General features: G+C 43.4%; 1 protein-coding gene across 1 annotated transcript; it reads right to left on the bottom strand.

Annotated features, from left to right (window-relative positions):
- Positions 1-4,952: 4,952 nt before the first annotated feature.
- On the bottom strand, positions 4,953-23,376 carry TRIB2 (tribbles pseudokinase 2; the record flags this gene model as incomplete). Its single annotated transcript, XM_084261500.1, has 3 exons — positions 4,953-5,508; positions 18,775-19,067; positions 23,107-23,376. The coding sequence occupies 3 exons, from the start codon at positions 23,374-23,376 to the stop codon at positions 5,040-5,042; spliced, it is 1,032 nt and encodes a 343-aa protein (XP_084117626.1). The 3' UTR covers positions 4,953-5,039.
- Between the last annotated feature and the right edge of the window lie 1,597 nt (positions 23,377-24,973).

Genomic DNA, 24,973 nt, shown 5'->3' with positions numbered 1-24,973 from the left:
TTTCCTTCTTTGTGTGCTGCCTTTGCAGTGTGCGTTTTGCTAACCTAATCAGATGAAGATAAACACCCTGCAATGTACTGTATAACTGACGTCAGCTTTTTGTGTGCTTGGAATGATGTCAGCACCAGCTTTGCCACTACACTTTAATCTCTTGAGCAGAAATAAATGCAGTAGCTAACCTACTCCTTTCCGCAAGCTGCCACACCAAGATTATTTTATTTCCCCCCTGCAGGCTATGGATGCTGTGTGAAGGAGGCAGGAGAGCCAGAACAATGTGATCTACTCCTGTGCTGAGCCATTTTTCGTAAGGAGTCTAAAAGAATTTAAATTGAATAACTAGAATAAATGACACCTCTCGGCACACAAGTCAGGTTCATTTAGGCCCTTAAGAAACAAATTCTACTCATTTACATCAGTGTAAATAATATCAAGTGAATTTCTCGGGCTTTACTCTACCATCACTGTAAATACATTTTTCTACATATTTACATGCACTTACCAGTATACTTAAATTTTTCCAAACCAAATATGGCCTTTGTGTAGAGGACTCTGGAGAGACATCTCAGTTCAAAATTTCAACCAAATAGCTTAAATTGGCTTAATTCTGAAGTCGAAAAAGCAGAAATGAAAGCATGGAAACTGGTACCAAAAATGTAACTATCAATGACATTGGGAAAAGGAAAAGCCAGTGCAGAACGGGCCTGATTTAAGGTTTGGTTTTTGTTGGGTTGTTTGTTTTTTTTTTTTTTAAAAAAAGAAATTTTCCTTAGTTGTTTTTCACGTTCCAATGGAATTACACCACTTTACAGGTCATTTATACACTGCTTTACTCACACTTTAATTTCAATTTGTCTCATCATGTTACCAATTTTCAACATTTGCTTCTACTGAATGAATAGGAAAGCTACAAGCTAGTTAAGTTGTTAGTTATACTGTCACTTATTAAATTAGCAAGTTTTTCATAGAAACCTTAGACAAAACTTTAAGTATAAAGAACTGATCATTACTAATTCTTTTGGTATTCATTATGCTATTAGTCACAGAGCTCACTCATACATTTCCAAATTTCAACATAATCATTTCAGGATGAGAAGCATTATTTTTTTCCCTTCCCAATAATTTTTCCTTGGCATCACATTTCATACCCTTCCTCTCTGACTGCCAGGAAAGTGTGGTTTGGGATTTTAGGGGCTTGGACTGGGGTTTGGGTTTTTTGGGTTTTTTGGGTTTTATTTCAGAAACACAGGTATACCAAGGTTATTTCATCCCTAAGAGAATGCATTTTTAATTGACTTGTTTATCCCCTTAACACATACACACCTCAGGAAGGCTAAGGGATCAAGTTATATGACATCATGGTGCCAAAGGAATAATTGTTACTTGTTTGTGCAGGCCTGAAGAAAAGCCTGTAGCCTGAAATTGCACACAGTGCTGCATTGACAAAATAAGCATTGTGGTAAATAACAGCATTTTAATTTTATTTTTATTTTATTTTTTAATTGGGAGGGGTATAGGAGACAGAGGGGCCATCAGGTTTCTGCTCCCAAAGTTTTCCACAGAGTCCCATTCTGTAAAATGGTTTAGTTTGCAGACGTAGCTTTTCACCCTGCACAGCCAGGAGATTGTCCCTTTCCCAGGACCTGGAGGCAGCTAAGTCCATCCAGCAGTCTCTGCTCAGCAAAATCCTGCATCCCGCTGCAGCTGCTACCCAAGTCGAGGTTTGAGCAGCGCTAAGGAAGCTGTTGAGGCATTTCAGCAGCAAGCAGTGCTATACCCGTACTCCACTAACAGCGCCCATGAAGCAGGAATAAAAAAAGAGCCAGAAATCAGTTATTTGAATTACAGATTCCCCTCTCAGGTTTCACTTTAGGGACAAGGAAGCTCAGAAAACAAGGCACCCTTCAGCATTATATAAAGCTGACTTCAGCTGCCAAAGGATTCCTCCGCAGCAACACCAAGAAAGCTTTTGCCTCGAATAAAAAATTCACTGTAAACGAGCAATCATTAGTCAGCCGCATTTTTCATATAATTACTGGCAGTGAAAAAGCAAGCGTGCAGGTTGTTGTAAAATAAGGTCTAACTACTTCCACCCAAACAGAACAGAAGCCGTTCCCATAAGTTTTAGTGGGGGAGAGGGAAATCCTCAGCACTCCCCCCCCCTCCCCTTCTCTCTATGACTGATTACAATCTGCTTTTTTCTATAAAGCACATTTATTGTGGGAGTTTGATTTGAAAGAGTTTCCAAGTAGTTTAAACTTTGGCTGCAGGCATACAGATCATTTAAAACTGATCTTCAAGTGTTTCTCACGTTAATAGCATTTCTGGTCGGCACTATAATCAACGGTTTTAATTTTCAACCTACCAACTGAAATATTCAACACATGCCAGGAATTACCCAAGATGAAATCATGCGGTACAAAGTTAGCCAGCCTGACAGCAAGCCCCATACTAACAGTTTTGGTGCAATGTTCTTATTTCAGAGAGGTTTGGGGGGTGTGGGGGGGTGTTCTTTAGGGGTGATCATCAGCCAACTATATCTTTTTCAAACCACAGAACTGCTGGAAGCAAACTGCATCCTGTTCAAATCAAAGCCCAATTCAAATGGTCTTTTCTTAATGGGCCAGGATTCATCTGTCCTGCCTCGTTCACAGAGCACCTTGATACTCCACATGCACTTCTAGGCGAGTTCACTACCTGTATCTATTACTCATTATCCAAGATGAATGATGGAAACAGAATCCAGCCTTAATTAAAAGACAGTAAATTAGGAAGTGCCATCTTTTCTGAGCTGTAAATGCAAGCTGCACATTTCTGTAGGACTTTGGAAAGTGCAAATGCCAGCTTGCTCCATTTGGTGCCTCTCATCACTTAGTCCTCACTACATTTCAGTGCCCTCCTTGAAGAGGGTAAATCGGCTGATAAAGTGGCAGGGACAAGCCAAAAAAATAAACAGAATAATAGCCAGTTTCATTCATAGCAAAGGCCAGAACATTTGATGAAATGGCTTACAGTGTTAGCTTGTAAATATAAGTGCTAAGCTTTCTCAGCTCGCAGGTCTGGCAAGAGCTTGTTAGCAGCCCAAAACATACCAGCTAAACATTCCTAACAGCAGACACTCAGTATGAACACCAGTCACCACTGAAGTTTAGTTAAATATGCACAATTTTATTTATTGAAGAGATTAGGACAAAAACATTAAACCAAATACATGACAAAGCACCAGAGGCAGTAAAACCCCACCATGCACATCACCAATCTTTCCTCCTATAAGGTACTTATAAAATAAAAAAAGTCCTTCTTGACACAGCACCATCTTCAGAGTGTAAAAACATTACTCCTTTATATTCTTAGTTACCAAAATAGAACCAAGGCAGGTCAGCTGCAGCTAGCTTTGTCTCTTGATAAAGAACTGTGAAACATCCTCTTGAGAGTGGGACCATAACTTTCCTGCAAGGCAGGCAAATAGCATCCATACGTCAAATGCCAAGTAGCTGTACGCACATGCCACATACTATAATTAAGCACAAATTCAAGTAACATTTACATACTACAGAGTCCACATGTACCTACCCAAAAAACATGACCACTTCACAAAACGTATACAGGCAGTAATATCAGAACAACTGAGGTACTGGAAACACAAATATTTATGCCAAGAGATTTCAATATCATACAGCAATATAAAAGCAGTAATAAAAACATTTGCCAGTCTAAATCAAATAAAGCTATCTAGAAAAAGAAGCTAAATAAAAAGTTATTTAGGGACAGAAATACCTGAACAGAAAAGAAGTGTGTTAACTACAGCATGTAACATGTCATCCCAAGTCAACCCGTAATTGAAGTACTGGCTTAATACATCACTACTGTGACATTTTCTTCAATAAATAGAATAAGTCTTGACAATACAAAAGGTGCATATTACTGTGTATGTTTCAAGAGGAATATCTGTAATATAAATGTTCAGCTTATTAATACCCTCTTATTTCTTATTCTGGACATAAACAAAAAAAATCAAACCCAAACAATTCTTTTCCCAAGTTGAGAGGAATTCAAAGAAAAAAAAAAAAAACAAAACCACGATACTCTTCTTCAATAATAAAGAGCCCTCTATTTACACGTGGGCCAGTCAGTTAAAGAAGAGATCGGTTCTCAGATAAAGACACAATTAGGGGCTTCATGCCCTCTCTAGTCATATACGTGCAGCATGGCAGATATGGAAGCCAGTATCTCATATCTTTAAAAAAAAAAAATATACAGTTTTCTTCTCCCCCCCCTCCCCCCATAATAGCAGTAATGCATCTGGAAGTTCGAGTTATAATAACTTCCTGCAACAAACCATTTGACACAAAACAGAACAGCTTGTTAAATGACAGTTACTTCCCCTTAAGGGAACAAAGCATTAAAATGTCATTTCCTGACAAGAATATTAAGTAGTTTATTTAGAAGAAATGAGTTGAAAATAGCTATCAAGAGACATGAACTAAATTTTGTTTGTTTTTAGCACCCACTTTTCATGTCCGTCTTTGTGCACCTAATTCTTTTCTTAAATTAATCCCATTAATTATTAGACATCCGATTAAAAAAAATGTTAGCCAATTGTACTTTCCCTGAATAATGGCTGAAGTTAAATATCTAACAGTGCGATGCCAAGATGTGAGCTGAGGCAAAAGAGTTTCTATTTGTCGTGAGTTACCACTATTTTTAATGGAACAGAAACAGGAGTGATACAGCTGCACCAGAATTGGCATGTGCAGTCTCCTTGGCTCCAAAAAGGTGAGAAGCTACAATTGCTCCATGCTGCCTTTTCTCCTCCAAATCAATCTAACCTGATAGCAAGCTCCCCCCCCGCCCCCCAATCTGTCCCCATGCTACATTTGTTATATTAGCTCCTTGTGGAGGTTCCTTCTCTACCTGAGGACCTCTGAGTGTCTTTTGCTACCAAGCTAGGCTGATGCAGGATGTGATTTAACACGGTCAGGAAGGGCTCCTTCATGTGTCCATCTCCAGGTTGTGTACCTTCTGAACACCAGTCTTTGTGCTCAGTTAAAGAATGGGTCCAAGTCTTCTTCCATGTTGACATCAGGCACCAGCTGATCTGATACTTCCTTAGCACCATATCCTGAATTCGTTACATTAAAATCTGTAGAAAACCATGGATGGTCCAGAATTTCCTGTGAAGTCAGCCTTTCCGATGGCTCCCGACGCAGTATGCTACGTATGAGGCATTTTGCCTTGGGGGATAGAGTTTCTGGAATGTTAAACTGCCCACGACGGATCTTGCTGAAGAGGGAACTAGGCTCAATGTCATGGAAAGGATAGCGTCCGACTAGCATGGTATAAAGCATGACACCTAGACTCCATACGTCCGCTGCTTTGCCAGAGTAGCTGCCATTTGTGTTCAAGATCTCTGGACTCACATAGGCTGGGCATCCATGCTTATCAGAAAGAGAGTCATCATTTCCTCTTAAAATATAAGCATCTTCTAGGCTTTCCAATTTCACTCTAGTCCTGCAGGGAAAAAACAAAAACAAAACCAAAACCATCAAAGTAAGCAAAATCAAAACACAAATTCCTGGCTGTTACATTTACGTGCTTATCATCAACAACTGCAAAAGTGCATAAATTTAAAAATCCCACTCACAGCACTTGCTACAGACAACTGATACAGTCTCTTCTCTTCTCTTAGAGAAGAGGTTTGAAATGTTAGAGACATAAGCAATACTGCCACACACAGAGCTACAAGATGTCAAATACAGATCTGTCTGGTAGTAAGGTCTTAAAAATATAAAAGCAATTGCCATAGCAGTGTTCTTGGTAAATTCTACATAGACATGATATCCAAAATGACATACAAACATCAAGATTTTTTTCCTCTCTTGGCTGCACTCTAACGTACCTTTGTAGGACTCATGTCCAAATACAAGCCTAGCCCTAACTAGACAAGGTTATTTTGACACCTTTACACCGGTGAGCAGTTGCTTGCATCCGTAATTTCACAAGGTTCAACAAGAATAAAATGGTCATTTTGACCATAAATGATCCCTCTGACTGACCAACATTTTTCTTTGCCCACCATGAAGGAAAAGCAATTTTAGCATATTTCAGTCTTCTTAAACAGACCTTTGGACAAACAGAGATCAGGTGAGCTGAATGCCACCGAGATAAATGACCAGTTCATCTACCCAGCTGAACCAGAGAAGCTCCTCGCATTGGAATGAACAGGGCTTGCAGAGAGATGACAGCGATGTCTTACCTAGATTGCAGACTCCTCCTGCCTGCAAAGCACTGTGAACCTGTCATTGTGCTGCAGTAATTATCTCTGCAAGAGAATTTTCTTCCCTTACAGATATCACACAGGGGCAGAAAAAATGATGCTGAGTTGCTTGTCATAGCACTAGATGAATATAACCTTTCTTTCCCTTTAATTCTCACCGCTAGCATCTGTAACTATAGTTAAAAACCTGTCCCTCTTAAAGGCATCTGAAAGGATTACCAATTACTCTTTAGACTATTTGCCAGCAACAGTTGGTGTTGAAAGCAGAGTCACTACAACACAACTTTTTCAGTGGCTCTTGATGGAAGAGTGACCTAGCAGTAGTGCAGGGTTTCTTTTGAACAACTCAGGGTCATAATTCAACTTTGGGTATTACTGTCCTTGCCCCTCAACCTCACCAGTCTGTAGGATCCCTCTTAGCCCTGTTTCATGGCCATGTTCCCATACCACAGACATTCACAGGCAGGGGCTGAACTTCATCCCAGAAATCAGAACTAGTGTCTCTTGACTAAAGCACATCATTTAACAGGCATTAAATCAGACAAGGAGACCCCTGTTTCCTAAATGTTTACCGAGGGCAACATTGCTCAGGCTGGAGTTGCAAAAGACAGCTGGGCCAGCTTTGGCTTAGACTTGGTTCCAAGGCAGCTCAGCGCTATCTTCTTTGAACCAACAGAAGAGCATTTTACTCTGTGGAGTACTCCAGAGGCAACTGTGCCATAAACTCTCATAGTGACACTTGGACCTTTTCAACAGCTAGAGATGTTTACTAGTGGAGGTGAAAGCCCCTTTGGCAACGTGCCCCCAATCAGGAAGTCATAAATACAGAATTCAGAATACCTGGCTCCAAAGCACAGTGCATCAGGGCAGCTCCCACTCTCCTTAAATAGGCCAGTGTTTGCTCCTCCAGCAGGGATGCTGACCGGGTTTGCGCAATACACCTGCTTCCTGATTAATTACCCACTGCCAGCCTAACAGCACTTCTGGCCATGGACAGCCACCTCATTAGCACTCAAACAATACCTAACAGCAGCAATACCTCACACAGGAAACTGACTGCAAGGAGAAACCTAACTGCAGTTATCAATACCACAGCAATTTCCCTCTGTACACACCTCAGAGGGTCTGAAACAGGAGAGTGACTAGAGAAGAGCCCTTTCACAATGCTCTCCTACACAGAATAGGAAAAGCAGGTAGGATAAACGCCCAGGAGAAAAAACCAAAACCACACCAAGGACAGCAGAGAACAGAGAGGAGGAAATGAAAGGGAAGGCAGGGACGGGAGTTGTGGTTCCCCATTTGCATTGCCCACCTCAGTTTTTCCATAGAAAAGCGTGTGGAGCAATAAAACAGTGAGGCCAGCTACTCAAACAAGCATGAAGTCACTGAACTGCCAGACAGGAAAGCATCCATGCACTCCTGCTAGTGAGCAGAAGCAGCACACGCACAGGGAGCAGGGCAGAGCACGCTATTTATAAACAACTTACAGGAACGGATTCCCCCCTGATACACCCTCTCCTGCCATCCCAGTGCCAACAGCGCAGGGAAGCACTGCTTATTCTCCCACCCTATTTTCCATCTCTGAGAGTTGCCAAAGAATTTAGAGAAACAGTTCAGTGAAAAGCTTTTATATTACAGAAAATTATTGGAATTCCCTAATCTCTCGTTTTCTACAAGGCGCACAGTACAAACCCACAGAGAACAGACTGCGAGGTGTATCCAAAAAATGTATTTTTTTCTCTCCAACAGGAGAAATAATTTCTTGATAACAAACCAAAAGCAGCATACAAAAGCCTTATCCCTGCCTTGCTTTTCTTGTAAGGTGCTGCAGCCTGCAGCCCTCCGCGCATGCTACAGAGCGTTTTGTTTAAGCAAGCAAATGGAACAACAGCTGGCCCTTATCTGCCTGCTCCTCCATAAGCTGCGGCCAAATGAAGCAAACACTCAAACCAGGTTTTTCATCCTGCTGAGTTGACAGCCTTTGAGGAAACAAAAGGTTGCAAATTAAACAAAAACACAACCTTCAGTCCCCATTCTCTCTCCTCACCAGCCCCCATAAGTCTCAATAACTCTCAACCAGTAACATCCTCATGTAAAAGGTACAAGCAGTGAAATGGCTCCCCTGCACAGAGGTGGAGCTCCAGCGCAGGTATAGCACTGGACATGCCACTCTGCACAGGTTTGCATTCCCCCCATAAGCTGCAGGAGCTGCCTTTCCTGAGCACGTACTGCCAGGTACACAGACTCAGTGTTACTCCTTCCTCCTCCTCATTACCACCAGGAACAACTCGGTTGATCCCATTTTCATCGGTAAGGTTGTCTTTGCAGAAGGTGACGACGCAGATTTTTCCATCCTTACAGCAAGGAGAGCACAGGAGTGAAGGAAGGGCTCACCAACCCGCCTGGCGCAGCTGGTGCACGGAAGGGCTCACAAGCTTTAGCTCTGCCAAGAGCTTGGCTCCACTGGCACCCATCATGGCCAGCCAGCGTTGGGGCTGGGGAGACCCACTCCAGCCTGTGTTCACCAGTAACAGATGACTTAAAGAACATGGGCTGTAATCATACCACGATTGAGTAATATGCAGGTGTAAACATCAAGTGTCACTCCCCTTTTGTTTTTCAGGGAACCAGAAAGGCGCAGTCTGGCTCAGGAGTTCCTATTCCCCTTTGCACAGCACCCCATTTCTGCAAGACATGGCTTCCAGCTCTGACTGGCTTTCCCTCTCTCCACATTTCAACCATTGCCTAAGAGATTTGTTTTCTGTAAGCCAGAGAGGTTTTTCGTTGTGGGTTTTTTCCTCTCTCTCTCTTTTTTCTTTTTTTTTTTTTTTGGGGGGGGGGGGGCAGGGGTAGTGGTGGAGTGGAGCAGGAAAGAGGAGAGTCTAAATACACAGAAATGCAGAGACACATTGGATGAGAAGCAATCTCCCTCTCCCACACACACTCGCTCTCAAAGGAAGCACTGAAATCAAATATCCAGGAAAAAGAATAAAAGCCAACAACAACAAACAGACCCTCAAAATTGAAAGTAGTTTCTGAGAATACAGAACCTCCACAGCAAAGGGTGGGGAGTGCATCCAATTTCAGAGTAACTGGACAACCCTAAATTTGACACTTGGCAGGCAAGACACAGAGTCAAAACCAAACACAGAGATGTGAAATTATAATCAGCTTTGAAGTGCCTCCCATCGCAGGGGAGAAAAAAGAACAAACAAAAATAATTCTTTTTTTTTTTAAAAGTCACATGTCTAAAAACCTTGCATTCTTTAAATAATTAACTCACATCAGCCAACTAAGGACCCCCACAAGAGGGGAAAAAAAAAAAAAAAGTTTTGCAAAGCATCAGCATTCAAGTTCAACCATTCAAATGGCTGCAACAAAATTAATCCCTGAAGTTCAAATGTAAACTACTGCCAAAGCCGGATGAGAATCACTTTGTACAAATACTGTAGGGCAACAAAGACTTTTGTCAAGGCTTACGTAATTACAGTACATAATTTCAAGTTTTAATGCAGACCCTGAATAAGCACTTGGAAACAGAGCATTATGCATCTATCAGATCATTGATAAAACACTGCATTAGTCTAATGCATTAAAAAAAAAAAATACAACCCTGAATCATGGCTATTTAAAAAGGGGAAGCTATTCTGCCTATGAATGCTTTCCCATTACTGGTGAATGAAACCACAGAAGTGCAATCAGAGGGCAGCAGCAGCACTCAGACGGGAAATGCGTCTTTGTCCCCATAGAAACCGTCAGGGAAACCCATGAAAAACAATACCGCTCTGAATTTCTTATCAATATGCCATTCATTACTTGACTGCATTCAGACTTAGCTCTTCAGTAATGTAACAAAACCTAATCAATTAAATGTCTTCCAGAAGATTCTTCAATGCATCCTCCTGAGTTAGCACCCGTCTCTGGCAGACAGCTTTGTTGCACATCCTATACTTTTTGCAGAGTGATTCGCATTATTCTTCCCTGCAGAGCTCAGGGGCTACTGGCAAATTGCTATCCTGCCTTTTGACACCGAAGCCAGGACTGTAAGAACCCGGCATTCACACTTGCTTTCCAAAAGCAAACACAATTTCCATACCAAATTCAGTGGAATTATTCAGAGGGCTCTAAGCTCATAAGGCAGGGGGGAAGGAAAAAAAAAAACAGGGGAAAAAAAAAAAGGAAAAAAAAAGAGACATTTAAAGCAGAAATACTGAAAGTCAAGTATTTCAGAGGAAAGTATCTCTACTGCAGTGAATAAATGGTCAGTAGTAAAAGAGACCATGCCTGAATCAATGAAAGCAGAAGGTCTGCCCCTGAAGCCAACTCTTATGGGAAGTAACACCTGAACCACAGCTGAGCCACTGTTACCATTCTGGGAACACTAACAGCAGACCAGACCCACAATTTTTGTTCAGCGTCACCCCCCAGATGACAGCCAGATCAGTTGCACTGGGAGAAGACAGAAGGAGCCATCCTGCTATGGACAGTTCAGGTACACCAACGACTTGTTATTTAGGCTAAGTCAAAATTGGATGATACAGATTTACAGATTCTAAATAGCAGTCTTATGCCCCCAGAGACTAGAAAATAACCCATTGCCATCTGTATTGCCATTTTATTAGTATGGCTGCAGGTAAATATAAAATGGCAATTTTTAAGCAAGAGATACCCCACAATATTCCCCCCTACACATAAAAAACGAAGGTACCCAAGCAATGCTAGCACATATTTCAGCATTACCCTAGCTGAGGCCAGGAAAGCCTTTCCCTAGGTAGAGGCACTCAAACCATCAACTGCCCAGCAGATCAGGGATTGCTCCTATGTGGCCAATAATTTACAGGTCATTTAATCAAGGTCAGTTGCTAGCACCCCATCATAAAGACCAGACAAGCATGAATGCAATCATGCCATTAGAATCACAAAGAGGGGGAAAAAAATAAATAAAAGGGAAGCTTGACATTGGAAACAGTTCTCTTCTGCTAATTGATTTTTTAACTAAGGGAATCTCTCCTAAATAATGCAGAAGTAGGCTGCCGTCACAGAGACCATGAGATGGGGAAGGCAGCTAACGAAACCCGGTGCAGATGATTTGCAGCTTGGTGTAAAGACTCCTAGTGAACTCAGAACTAGCCGATCTCCTCCGGGGGCGGCGAGGCACACGGGATCAGAGGGGAAATGTTATGCCATCAATTTAAATCCTGCTCCTTGCACCGCAAGTTCCCTTCCAGTGCGTAACAGCACACAGCCTGGGAGTTCACCACACAACATCCTACACAACTTCGGGGGGGGAAACAACAAACCCTGCACAAAGGCTGTCAGACAAACTGTCTTTTGCATAATGAAACAGGCTCAAGGATACGTTTCGAAAGACAACTGGGATTTTCGAAAGACAACTGGGATTTGCAGACAGCACGGGTTTACAGGATGAACCTTGTTCCTAAGGGAAGATTCCCTCACTGGTACTTCCGCAGAATGAGGAAGCCTCTAAAAATTACATATCCCCCACCCTTCCTCTGAAGGGATGCTACCAGCAAACTCAGCCCTGCCCTACACCCCCTTCCTGACACGTAGGGCCTAGCAACTTTGAGCTGTTAATTTGTTTTAACTGGCTTTCTTTCTACAGAATTCCTCTTTAAATAAATAAATAAATAAATGAATGGTCTGAGACAACCCCTGCAAACACCTCCAGGAAGTGCTGGGGCCCCAAAGACCTCAGCTTTCCAACACTCAAATAGCATTACTGGGAACAGCCTGTCCTATATGCCATACATTTAGTTTCTTCCATGCCCTTATTGCCTAAGGAGACACGAAGTTTCCTAAAAAGTATGTAGGTACGCAGCAAGATATGTGCTGAGGTGCAGGCTCTCAAATACAATGCAGACCCTTCCACAGAGGATCTGTTACTGTGAGAGGCCATTAGTTGATAACCATCAGGCTCAGGACAGCTACTTCACCTCACATATCTTTCTAGATCACATTGAAGGTCAGAGTTTCAGAAGGCTTTGCAAACTCTAGGCTGTGTTCACCGTCTTTTCTAGGTCTTTTCATGTGACGTATGGTGAATATCCACAGGGAAAAGAGACCAAAATTTTATACTGTTAACATTACTCTTTGTTGTGAAAAGAGCCCCACATTTTCTGAGCCTGTGGTGGGTACTCAGCACGTTTAAGATAAAACAGGACCATTATTTCATAACTCTGATGGAAACCCTCTACATACATGTCTATAAACCTGACTTCAAGCAATATACATCTACCAAAAAACAGGTGCTAAAGACTAACTAGGCCCTAGGTGAACTTCTGTTTACAATCTCCCTCTTTCCTCTCTCTCCCAAGCCTGAAAGCAACTTCACAGTGTGATAACAACTAGAAGAAAAGGCAGCAGCAGAATTTCACCATAACAATCCACTGCAGCTGCCACTAGCTGAGCTCCCTGCCTCCCCTCCAGCACAGATGTCTGCAGAAGTCCTCAGACTCCACTCAAAGGTCAACATGAAAACCTCCATCCATGGACTCATTGCAAGTCTTCAAACATTACAGCTAACACATAACACAGCATTCAGCCAGAGGCAGCCACGTGAAGTCTGACAGCATGACTGGGAAGCAAGGCAGGACATGAGAACATCCCAGCCCACGGGCAGGTCCCCAAACAGGGGTCCCCTCCTGCTCCATGGGTTATACCACTATGCCACCCTTCCACAGATCTACTACATGAGGCTGCAAATGGAAAAAGACTGAAGAAAGAGTGAAGAAGAAAAGATACAGATCCAACTGTTGGTCAAATACCAAACAGTCCAAGGGTAAAATTTTCTACAAACTCCAGAACTGTGTACTACAAAACAAAGGCTCTCACCATTCATGTCTCACTGAAGAGCCTTGAGTTAGTGGAGCTCGAGTTTTCATCTTGAGGCCAGATACCAGTCACCCTTCCTTTGACTTTTGCTTTTATGACCTTAGGCACAGCATTTAACCTCTGTGACTATCTATGCCCTCAGGAGGAAATTTAAGCACTTCACTGGGCTGGTGTGACGTTTGACATCTGCAGATAGCCTCCCACACCTTGCTGGGAAAAGTACCACATACTCAGCAAATACAAAATGTGTTGCTCCCAGGAACACTGGGAGAAAACAGAGGCGTAGTAACCAAACCACATGAAGGCAAAAGGGAGCCCAAACCCTTGTGTGGAAAACAGTTGTGCAACTGCTTTACTCCTTTATCCTATGTTTGACAGCAGAGATTTGCAGCCTGTGAAGAAATTTGCCTTCCTCCCCATTACTATTCTAGGAATCATAATTTCTGGGTTGAAAACTGACCTGTGATTCTCTACTACTGAAGAAGTTATGCTCTTTGGTCCTGTGACCCCATTCAGGGTAATGTGAAGTGCATAAATGACAAAACAGATAAAGACTGGCTTTATTTTTTTTTTTTTTTTAATAATTCCAGTACTTAAAGGACACTCCTATTTTGTTTGGGGTTTTTTCTCCCACTCTAGGATTCTCTTTCTAGTACTTAAGGAAAGCATTAACTTACCTGTTCTCCAAGGAATTATAAGTAAAACAGTAAGTTTTAACACCACAGGGAAAAAAGTGGCTGACCACATTGCAATTTGACAACGGCTGGGGAGGAAGCTTACTACTGGCTATAAGAAAATGAAAGGGCTACTTGGAAACAGGTCAGTATAGTCATTCTGTATTTTTTTGTGGGATCAGGTTTGTATCACTAGGATTACAAACAACATAACTAGGTCACCTTAAAGCATCATCAACTCAAAGCTGCAAATTTCTAGCAGAAAAAAAAAAAAGAAAAAACCAACCTTCTAAAAGCACCAAATAAATACGTTATGCTAACACAGGCTTTCTAAATTAGTGCATTGTACTGGCTGCATTCCCCTGGCGCAGAGCAAAAAAGTGTCAAATTCTATTTATTTTTATTGAATCCCACCTGCCTCATATTTACTCAAAGAACACAGGAAAATTACAATATCTAGCTACCAAAATTATTTTAATTTTCTCTTCAACAAGTATGATGAATGTACAAGGTCTTTAAGCTTCAAATATTACGACAGCTAATATTTTAATATAATTAAAGGCTTAAAAATGCACTAAAGAAATTAATAATTCCCTGACAGCAGAAATGTTCTTGTACTAAGAAAACCATGTTTGAAAACCAAACACATGCTTGATTTAATTCTGAGATCTTTGAGGTGGCTCTTTCTCAAAGCATGTGCTATATATCAGACTGATGAACTGTTTTATTAGCTATATACCATGTATAGTGCTATTTTTAGCATAACCCAAAAAGCCCTCCCCATTTTGTAACATCGTTATGGGGCTCCAGCTAGCAGAAGGGCACAATCACTCTGCCCAAGGGCCTACTACGAGGACAGGCTGTACAAGGAAAACTGTAAATCCCATGACATGAACACAGCAAAATTAATCAAAAGCAAGAGCCCCACAACAACAACCTGATTTAATATCCAGTAAAAGAAAAAAATTACTAACATGGAAGGAAGCAGTAAACCCACATGTTTTGTTTTAGCTCATCTTCACTGTGGATTCAGATTTTATTTAGGTGTTTAAGGAGCAAATTGTTGAAGTATTCAAGAATCTTACAGGTACTTTAGCAAGTCTGGTGAGACCCAGCATGGCAAGTCAGTGTTGTTTGCCATATTTTCAGTGCTCTGAAAGTCACTGTCCTCATTTAACGGATGTGCTGCTGTTTCTTGCAAATCCAGCCTTACAAAACTATTCCAGCCATGCTGTAATGTCTTAGAAGTTCCGCTTTATCCAGTTCAACTGTAGGTTTAAGGAGCTTACCTCTGAAATTTCAATACTACAAAACTGGCTACTTAACCTATGGTTTAAAATGGAACCACAGACATACCTCCCCCCAAAACACATGCCACACCCTCCCCCATCCTTCTTTTATACACAAAATAGATATCCCACCATAATGACCTAAAGTGCTTGGCAAAAGCCCACATCATTTTCATTGAATGCAATTTACTGTACCTTCAAAACTTGACTAAAATAAGCAATAGATAAAGTACCTTGAAACACACACAAATCAGCTTTGTTTGTTTCCACACCATGTAAGTTTGGATTTCATTTCAAGTGCTGATGTATTTACACACATGCAGTAGCAAGATGTAACACACCACTACAATCTACCTTTGAGCACATCAAGAGAACATCATTAGTAAGATTAGGTCCCCTGCAAAATGCTCAGCACTACCAGCCTCCAACATTTTGTTCACCTTCTTACCCACCCCACCACCCCCTCCTCCACCCAGTTCAATACAGACATCCCAAGGCATTGCAATTTGCAACATCCAAATAACATGCATTCTTAGCAGTGACATCAGTAGGGGCAAAGAGCACTCGTGATGCTGCTAGATCAGGAGGCTAAATCTTTGCAAATTCCAGCTGTAATTTAGATAATGGGAATGGGGTGGAAAGAGTTTCAATGCTGCAAGAGTTTCAACATCTGCAGAACTCAAGAGCTCTGATTTCATATCGACCTACTGAGACATCATTAGGATCAATGGGAGTAGTATGCACTAAGAAATGCTTTAATTGATTTTCTTTTTTTAAATGAATGGAACTGCTTCCATATATCCTTCAAATTCTCTCTGGCTCCTCCAGTCTGGCAGCTCTCAGCTAAGAGCGGACAAGTGTCTTACTAAAAAAAACCAAAAAAAAAAGCCGGGAGTTTTCCATTCATGTGTTCCCTGCTTGCTGGATTTCCCATCTTTTCTTCTACCAAAATAAAAGCCACGAGAGTCTTCCAGAAGAGAAAGTTTCAAAGCAGTAGGAACTAAAGGTGAACTGCTGCAAAACAGACTTGAAGAAATAGTTCCGAAGAGAACTACTGAGAAAGAGCTCCACTGAAGAAGAGGTGACACACAGCAACAGCTCTCAGACACATTTCTCAAAACGTCATTTTCATATCTTTTATTCCTCCTTGGTTCATTACTGGCATCAATGAGCAATAAAACATGCAGCACCCATCCTCCCAGGCACAGCTGCTGAGAGCAGCTCCTGAAAGGCAGGTCACTCAGCACGCAGGCATCCCCACCAGCACCCTCAGGGAAATGTGTGTTTGGAGGGCTGTAAAGAACCCACAAACACCTCCGTGAACCCAGAAGGACTTGGGAGATCTTCCAGCCTAAATATAGCAGCAGATTGAAAGTGATGACTGATTACAGTCTGATGATCAGAGCATGTGAAAAAAGACAGTCACTGTTTGGTTCTATTTCTATCTCACACTATTTCATTTCTGTTTATTTAGCAGACGAAGGATTACAATACCTCTCTACTTACAAATCAACATAACATCCAGAAGAAAACCACATTAAGATTATTTTAAAAATAACCAGCAAGTCTTATTTGACCTTTGAAGTGAATTATTGTATAATTAGAAGACACTGTTCAAAACTGAGTAACTGCGTGATTTTGCAGGCTACAGTTACGTTAAAAACATTCATAAAAGCAAACACTGCTATTATAGTATGCACCACTCTTCTTGGGTGGCTAAAGGATTTGGCCCAGTGCCTCGTGCTGCGTTCAGTTCCTAGTAAGCAGCAGGGTAGGAGTTCAAAAGTATTCAGCACGGGCCCACGGCTGCTCCCGCTGCACTGCCCTGAGCTCGTGCTGCCTTCACGTAGGGCAGAAAGTTATGGTGAGCCCTAGGGCTTCACCAAGTCCCATCCATTGTACACAAACCCCACAAGTTTACATATATCCCCAGTGGAAGAAGGAAAACCACCACCACCAACAACAAAAAAAACCCTCTTTAACGTTAGGATGTTATCAGCTACAACAGAAAACAATTCCCCTCTCAACTATTTTGTACAAGCTCCCTTCTCATCTGCATCAAAGGTGCTATAATGGTGTTTAATTATTAAACTGAGAGTAAAAGTTGGTAGATGTAAGTAGCACTTTCACTTCTCTGCATTTCTCTCTGCATAGACATTAAGCTAGTTTCATTTCATGCTTTTTTATTTGAAGGGGGAAAGGGTAAACATATTGGGGCTGCATTAGAAAAACAAGGAATATCTGTTTGCTTTGCAGAGAATTGCTTGAACTGACTTAAGAAGTGAAAATATGTCTTATTTTTCAGTTTGTAAGGAGATTAAAAGGAGGTTTATTTTGCAAAATTCAGCTTGTAACAAGATTTAAGTAAGGAATATTTAAACAGGATAGATGGTTGGCATTTTTATTTTAAGGCCAGGAACCTCTTTGAATTGTGTAACTTTTTATTTTTTTTATTTTTTTTTAATTCTCAGATCATGGACTTACTGAGCCTGTAGAATATTTATGTGCCTCAGCTATTGTTTATACCTTCCCCAAACAGAATGGATATGCAGTGGTTATGTTAACAAAGCTCTCCAGAACATCAATTTCACTCTGCAACCATCTGAACAAGCTTTCAGACAATCTACAGGATCTAGCTAAAAGGGAAAAACACCTCCCCATCCTCTACCAAGACATGAAGAAGCACCAAGGCTGGCTCTGTCCCTGCTTCGTTAACTTTTTTTTCCCCTCTACTGGGCATGTTCCAATGTAATCCCTCTACAAAAGGCTGACATGGCTCTGCTAGTGACTCTGCTGCTTCCTGTGGAAGTTGCAAGTGAATACATGATGTAACATAATGACAACTGGTAACCACAGGGAAAGAGATACCAAGTTTCCCCAATTACAACAGTACAGCTCTGGCTCAGCATGGGAAACTGCCTTTTTTTTTTTCCGTCTTCCCATACTCCTTCCCCAATCTGTCTACTGCCCAATTATCCAGAGCATGCAAGTAGGAGATACAATTGCATAATTAAAAAAAAAAGGTAAATAAATAAATAAGGTAGTTCCTCAAGTACCACAGCAAGTCTGATACTAAAAATGGGCACCCACACAGCAAGGCGGTTTTAGTCTTAGTATGATTAGCGACCACATAATACTCTCGGAAGCAATCTCCATATCCTTTCCCAGCATGGGAAGCAAGAAGCTGTACTCAAAGCAGTCCTTCAAAGCACTGGTAGGTAGCCCTTCTCTCCAATCCATGCCAGCACTGACCACTTGGCTGTTCTCCTTCATGCCTCCCTCGCTGAAAGGAGCCATTTCAGTCCCTCTTTAACATAATGGATCTTTTCCTCCTCCCGTCTTAACACCAGCTACATTTACAGTAGCAGAGCTCCTACAGACACCTCTGCAGAGCCTTCCTTCAGGAGATGTGCCCTCCTTAGGTGAGAGGGTGCCGCTCCCCTAGGTGGAAATGCAGAGGCCATGCACAGATGCAAATGGCATGCTGTACTTACTTTACTCCAAAGCCTAAGCTGGAAGGTAAAATGGCACATCCATGTCCCATGATCAGGTTGTACAAGAAAATAAAGGAAGTGTAACACCTTGTGTACCGCAAGCGAACAGTGACAATGAAGGCCACAGCATCCCGCCACTCTGAGTATCTGACCTCAGGCACCCCAATCTGCAAAGTAAGGGAGACTCTTACCTTTCCTCATCCTTGAAAATAAACTTTCGCAGCTTGAGATCTCGCAGTACCAGTCCACCATCATGGCAGTGTGCAACAGCGGAAGCTATTTGATAGAAGAGTTTGGCTGCCTCCTCTTCTTTAAGCTTCTTGCAGGTACGAACAAACGAATGCATGTCCCCATAGCTCCTTTCAAAGAACACATATGCTTTTGTCTCCCCAAGAATTATTTCGGTAATTTGGTTGATATTTTTATGCGCAGGCAGACAAAAACATGGTGCTAATAACTCCTGGTAGCAGCCAATATCAAACACCTGCAGGAACAATGACAGTAAAACCAGGGTTAGCAACACAAAGGACAGTGAAGTTATGGTACATCTAATTCTACTAACAGAACCATCTCTAACAACAATTTATGCTACTGCTTAGGCTGCACCAATGTAAACAGGATGTCACAAGCTCATGGCACTGAGGACAAGACAAAACAGACTATATAACCCCACACAGAACATACGTGTAACCTTGACAGGAAGAGCTAGCTTTCAAAACTTGCAGCAAAAATAGTTTCATTAGCTAATAGCTGATCAAATTTAGAACATAATCTGAACTAAGCTCTGAAGACAGCAACATACAGGAGCAGTACTTAGAAGGAAATGTGTTTATCTTCTGTTTTCCATCCAAACTCGTACAGAATATGGCCAGTAGGCTTTGTATTGGAAGAAGCTGTCATATTAAATCCACTCTGATCCACATGCCTCTCTTGATTTTATTAACCCATTAGAGCATTAAGGATTTTCAAGTTCAAAATATCATCTAGCTCTATTCACATTTACTTCCTGCCTTTCTTTCATCTCTGTCAGCAGCAAAGTCACTTTCACTTTCAAAGTCTCAGCTTTACAATGGCTGTTTATAAGATCAGAAAGGACAACAGGGGAAACAGCCCTGCCTGTTGGAGTGCAGACAAACACCCTTCAAAAGGCAAAGACAAAACCACCCTGAACTCACTGCATTTCAATCAAGTGCTCCATTAAAAGCAAAGTGTCCCTTTAGTAGTAAGTATGTTATCACTGATCTTATGAATGAGCTGAAAGAATTAAAAAGGCTGCTGGGAAACCCAAATATAAAAAGTTACTATAATCTAGTGATGACGAATGAATCGGTATTTGAATCAATTGAGAAATGCCCACATTACAAGAAGAAAGACTTCATTGAGAATAACAGAAGTCAGCGTGCTAAAAGAGAATACGAGCAAGTTATTGATAGAAGTGATTTTTATTTTTAATGCTACAGGCTCCAGAGGTATTACAAACCAAGGAATTAGTGTTTCCACCAGCATAAAAATTCTATTAATATATAACTTACTCTTAGGTGTTTTGTTGCTTTAGTGAAAAGAATTTAAGGCAGTCATGTGTCATTCTAACTGCACATAAAAATGCAGAACTCTATAGGTCTCTAACCAACTGGTTTAAACAGTTGCAAATATGTTTCTTTTTTTGCGTGTGTGTGCTCTAGCATTTCTATTCCAATAGCAGGTATTTGTATCCTCTCCAAGAAGCAAATTTCCCTGCCTTCTCTGAAGCCTTAAAAAAGCTTTCCAAACCGAGTGAGAGTGATACGGTTCAATAAAAATTTACCTGAGGCTTCAAAACTTGAGTCATTTTATGCTTCAGAATGCAATCCTAACAAACTCCTTTTGCAGAAAGGAACCCAAATCCCAAGAAACTGGGACACCCTCTCCTCACAAACCTCTTTCTACCCACCCCGTACCTGTGCTGCTGTATTCTGGCACAGGCAAAACCCAACAACCTTAAAGGCAGACTGCCAAACAGATCCAGCATGTTTTACAGGGGGTAGATTAACACCAAGGCATTCTGGTGACATGGTGTGCCAGGGAAGCAGAACCAGGGTGGGGAGGGGGTGTTGCTAAAATCCCTGGTGTGTAATTCATTCCAGAGGAGAATCCACTGACATTTGGATCTCAAAACTCGTAACTACTACATTGTAAGTGAATGGCTCTTCTACAAAGTGGCTGCTATAAAATAAAATTTAAGCAGGAACATTCATGTAGCTCAAACCCCCATATGAAAAAAAAAAAAAAACCCAAACCTTTCCAGAATTCTCTCCTAACCAGATTATACTGTTCTAAATTAGTTACATTTTGTGGTTCACATATTAAATAAGTAGGTCTGGGTACGTACTAGTTCTACGCTTGAGAGGGGGGAGATGGAAAGAGCTATCATACTGCTACAGTCCAGAATACCTTTTATAAAGGGCTTCTTTGTATCCCAGCTTTTAAGATCCCTGGCCTCAATTCAGCAAATGTCCAATAAGATGCAGTTTGATTTAGTTCTTGCTGGGAATTGGAAGTGAGAAGTTACCATTGTTTGGATGCCATAGAGCCTTGAAGCAAATAACAGCATCTGTACAGTCAGTGGGTGCAGCCAAATGAATCTTGAGAATCATCAGTATGTGTCTGTTATCCAAACCAATGTTTCTGCAAGCAATCTCTAAGAGCATCTTCAATAAGATACCAGATAGCAGGTCTCTTAGCCGGAAGGCTACTTGACAAATAGTAGTCATGATACTGCAGGCATTTTAAAGCACACATTAAATTAAGATGAGTTCAGGGCTGACAAGTGTGTATTCACCAACTAGCAATTCAGGCTATGATCAAATTTTTGGAGTACAGCTACGAGTAGTTCCTCACACATATGGAAAAACTGATACTATTCAAATGTCAGGATCGGCTCAAAAACATACAGCTTAAAGGGTAGGGGGGGAGAAGTAAAGTCCACTCTCTGTGAGCTGCAGTTACGCAGTTCATACTGTTATCAAAACAGTGCCTTAATCCTGCAAACCAAACAGGAAACAAAGAAGAGCATAGCCCCTGCTTTACTACTCGCTATGCCAGTTCACCTATAATTTCATGCAGAGCAGCAGCTTTGTGGGATCTGTTTATTTCATGAAAAGATGCCAATGTCCTAGAGTGCAGCACTGTACTACTGCACTGAGCGGGGCTTTCATTCGAGAAATTCTCATGTTCTGTTTCAGTTTAGTAACAAAGCATTCAGTTCAGCATGCAATATTAGTCCTTTGCAAAGTCACGGGCCCTTTTTTCCCCTGCATAATCACACAAAGTCCTGGGTTGCCTCAGATCAGGTTTTATAACTCAATCAGTAAGCATATTTAGATTGCCCTCTGAACTCCAATCTTTACAAATAGCAAACAGGAGCAATTATTTTCTCTTCCCTGCTACAGCCTAGCCCGTAACTTCTTATGAATCAAGTATGAGAAAGTATGAAACAGTCAGCAACACTTTCATTAATCTCTGGAATACAAATAAACCATAATGTGCCTACTTATCTGTTTTGCAGTTAGTTCGACACTAGAAATTTGCCCAAGATAGCCAAATGGCACAATTCCATATTTTGGGAACAATACAAACACTGCAGCGTGCGTTGCAAGGTTGCAATTTGCTACGTAGTTATAAAAACTACTACTGGGTACTGCCTCAGTTCGCTGGGCGTAAACCTGGGTCACTACAGACAATGATAATCACAATTTAGGAACAAAGGAAAATATTATCTCAGTCTGAAAAAGAGAAAAATATCCCTCCACAGCCGTGCACACATGTGGCTTTCTTTTTCCCACAGCTCACCTTCGAAGAGTAGGAGCAAATTGGGAGGAGGCAGAGAAAAGCAGGCAGGTTACAAAGAGTGGGACAGCTATTTTGTCTGCTCTTCTAAAAACCGTAGGTGTGCAGGTTTTATTCTTGCTCAGCTGTGCAATGGGGGAGGATGCTGTTTGCAAACAACCTCCACGGTGAGGGAGCTCAGGGTGATTAATTCGATGTGGATATTTTTAATTTTTTTAAAAATCACTTCTAAGAGAAAGCTGATGCCAATCTCTCCCCCCCACACCCCGGCTTCTCCATCCTTCTCTGTAGCCCAACTCGCAGAACAAGGGACAAGAATAACAGAGGAAGCCAGCAGGTCCCAACACCTTAAAATTACCGGGGATTCCCTACTCCATTTTGAAAAGTGAGAGTGGGGAAGACGAGGCTTTCTCCTGATCTGAACTCACGTTAAGACCTACTTAAAGGACGGCTCTTTCCAGAACAATATCCCCCGGGTAGGAGGCAGAACTGGCTCCGGGCCACTGCTCTAACGTGGCCATTGTCTAGAGAGAGGGAAAAGTTACAGGATGCGCCTCTAATCCTGTCTCCCTGCCTTTTGTTTCTCAACTATTTAATAATTGAGCTACACGACCGTGCTCGGCCCTCCTGCAAGACACAGGAAACCAACACGCGACAGCAGGCTAACCCAGGGGGAGAACAAGGAGCAGAGGTATTACCTTGCAAACCAGCTCCTCGCCACTGTGCAGATGTACGGCTCGGAAAACGTGGTCTCCCTCGAGAGGCTCCAACAATAAGTATTTCCCGATGCAAGAAACGCAATGCGACAAGTTCGGGGTCTCCGGCGGGCTCGGCGAGCCTAAATTCGGGCTAAAACTCTGGCTTGGCTCGATGGACCGTATGGACGAGAGCTCCTCAAAATCCTGGGTTTTATTCCGCGGTCTCCCATACCGTGCTATCGTGATAGGGGTTGACCTTTGTATGTTCATGAGTATGGAGAAGACCAGCCGAGACGCTGCACCGGAGCCCTGGCGTGGAGCGCGGTCCCTCGCCCGTCCAGCTGCGGCTGCCTTTGTGTGGCGGGGGGGGCGGGAGCGGGAGCGCGGCGGCGGCGGGCGACCAGCCTCAGCGCCGCGTCCTGGGCACAGGGAGAGAGCGCTCAGCCCGCGGCTCTTTGTTCCGCCGGCGGCCGGGCGCGGAGCGGCGCGGAACAGCGCGGCGGCGGGGCAGCGGCGCCCGGTGCCAGGGGGAGCGGCGGCGGCGGAGCGGGGCGCTGGAGCGGCGCGGCCGGGCCTGGGCGGCCGCCGCTCCCACGGGGCGCGCAGCGCGGGCGAAAACAAAAGGTTAGGTAACGCGCTGCGCGCAGCGGGGATCGTCCTTTCTCTCTCCTACGGGGAGGCAGAGCCGCGCTGCCGCGGCCGGGCTGTAGATGGCGCGTGAGCCTCGCCGCTGGCGCCCGGGGCGCTCCGAAAATGCCCCGCGAAATAACGAGGGAGCATTTAACTTGGAGCGGGCAGCGCCCGGGCCGACAAAAGGGCGCTCGGCGCGGCGGGAGGCTCGGTAGAGCCGCCCCGGAGGATGGGGACGCGCACCGGCGGCAGCCGCGCAGGCACGGGGAGCAGCGGGGCAGCGCGCACCGCTCCGCGCCGGGGAAAAGGACCGTGCTGTCGTTGTCGCGGCCGCCTCGACAGAACAAAAAGTGCAACCACGGGAGAGAGGAGAGGAACGCTTTCACGTTGCCACCGCACAGCGGGATCTCTGTCTGAGGGCTCGTTGCCTTCGCGGCGGTTTAACGTAGTTCGCGCACAAAGAAAAGAAAAAACCAGCACGGCGAGGAAGGGGCTGACTTCTTACTGCAGAGCTGGAGGGGCAACAGCGAAAGGCCGAGGGTGGGGGAAATAAATCGGAATCGTTAAAAAAAAAAAAACCGCAGGGAGAAGGTTTTGTTGGAATCTTTCTTGGTTTTGGGTTGGGTTTTTTTTTTTTTCCTTTTTTTCTTTTCTCTTTTCCTTGGGGTAGGACAAGGGGAGGAAAGGGATGGCCGCGCCGCTCCCCTTCAGCAAGGCACCGTCTACCCCCGGTGTATTAATAGCTACTTACGTGGCGGGGACGCTGGCTGCCTCCGTGCCTCGCTGCCGGCCGCCGCACGCCCGCACGGTGCCCAGCGCGCAGGCTGACTGCCCCGGCGCCGCCGCCCGCCCCGGCCCGGCCCGGCCCGGCCCCGCCGCCCACCGCGCCCCGCCCCGCCCCGGCCGCCCGCTCCGCCCCGGCCACCCTCCGCCTCCTCCCACCGCAGCCGCGCTCAGGGTAAACAAGGTGAGACGTCCTTCCGCAGCCCTGCCGAGCCGTGCCGGGGGGGGCTCTGGGGACAGCCCGCCTAGCCGGGGCCCCCAGCACCGATGTGCACCAGCGTGCACCAGTATGCACCACCGTGATGCTGATCGCGGCTCCCCCGCTGACTGAACTCCGTCAGGTCCTGCCTCTCGGAGGATTGCCCTTTGCGGTTGAGGGTGAGATGTTAACTAATTAATGTTAATATAATAATGATTTACTAAATAATAACAACAATAATAATCACGGTAATAA

Source organism: Gallinula chloropus, assembly GCF_964237585.1.
Source record: "Gallinula chloropus genome assembly, chromosome: 3".
Taxonomy (NCBI): Eukaryota; Metazoa; Chordata; class Aves; order Gruiformes; family Rallidae; genus Gallinula; species Gallinula chloropus.
Note: the sequence above shows the minus strand (reverse complement) of the source record. Positions and strands in the feature narration are given on the sequence as shown.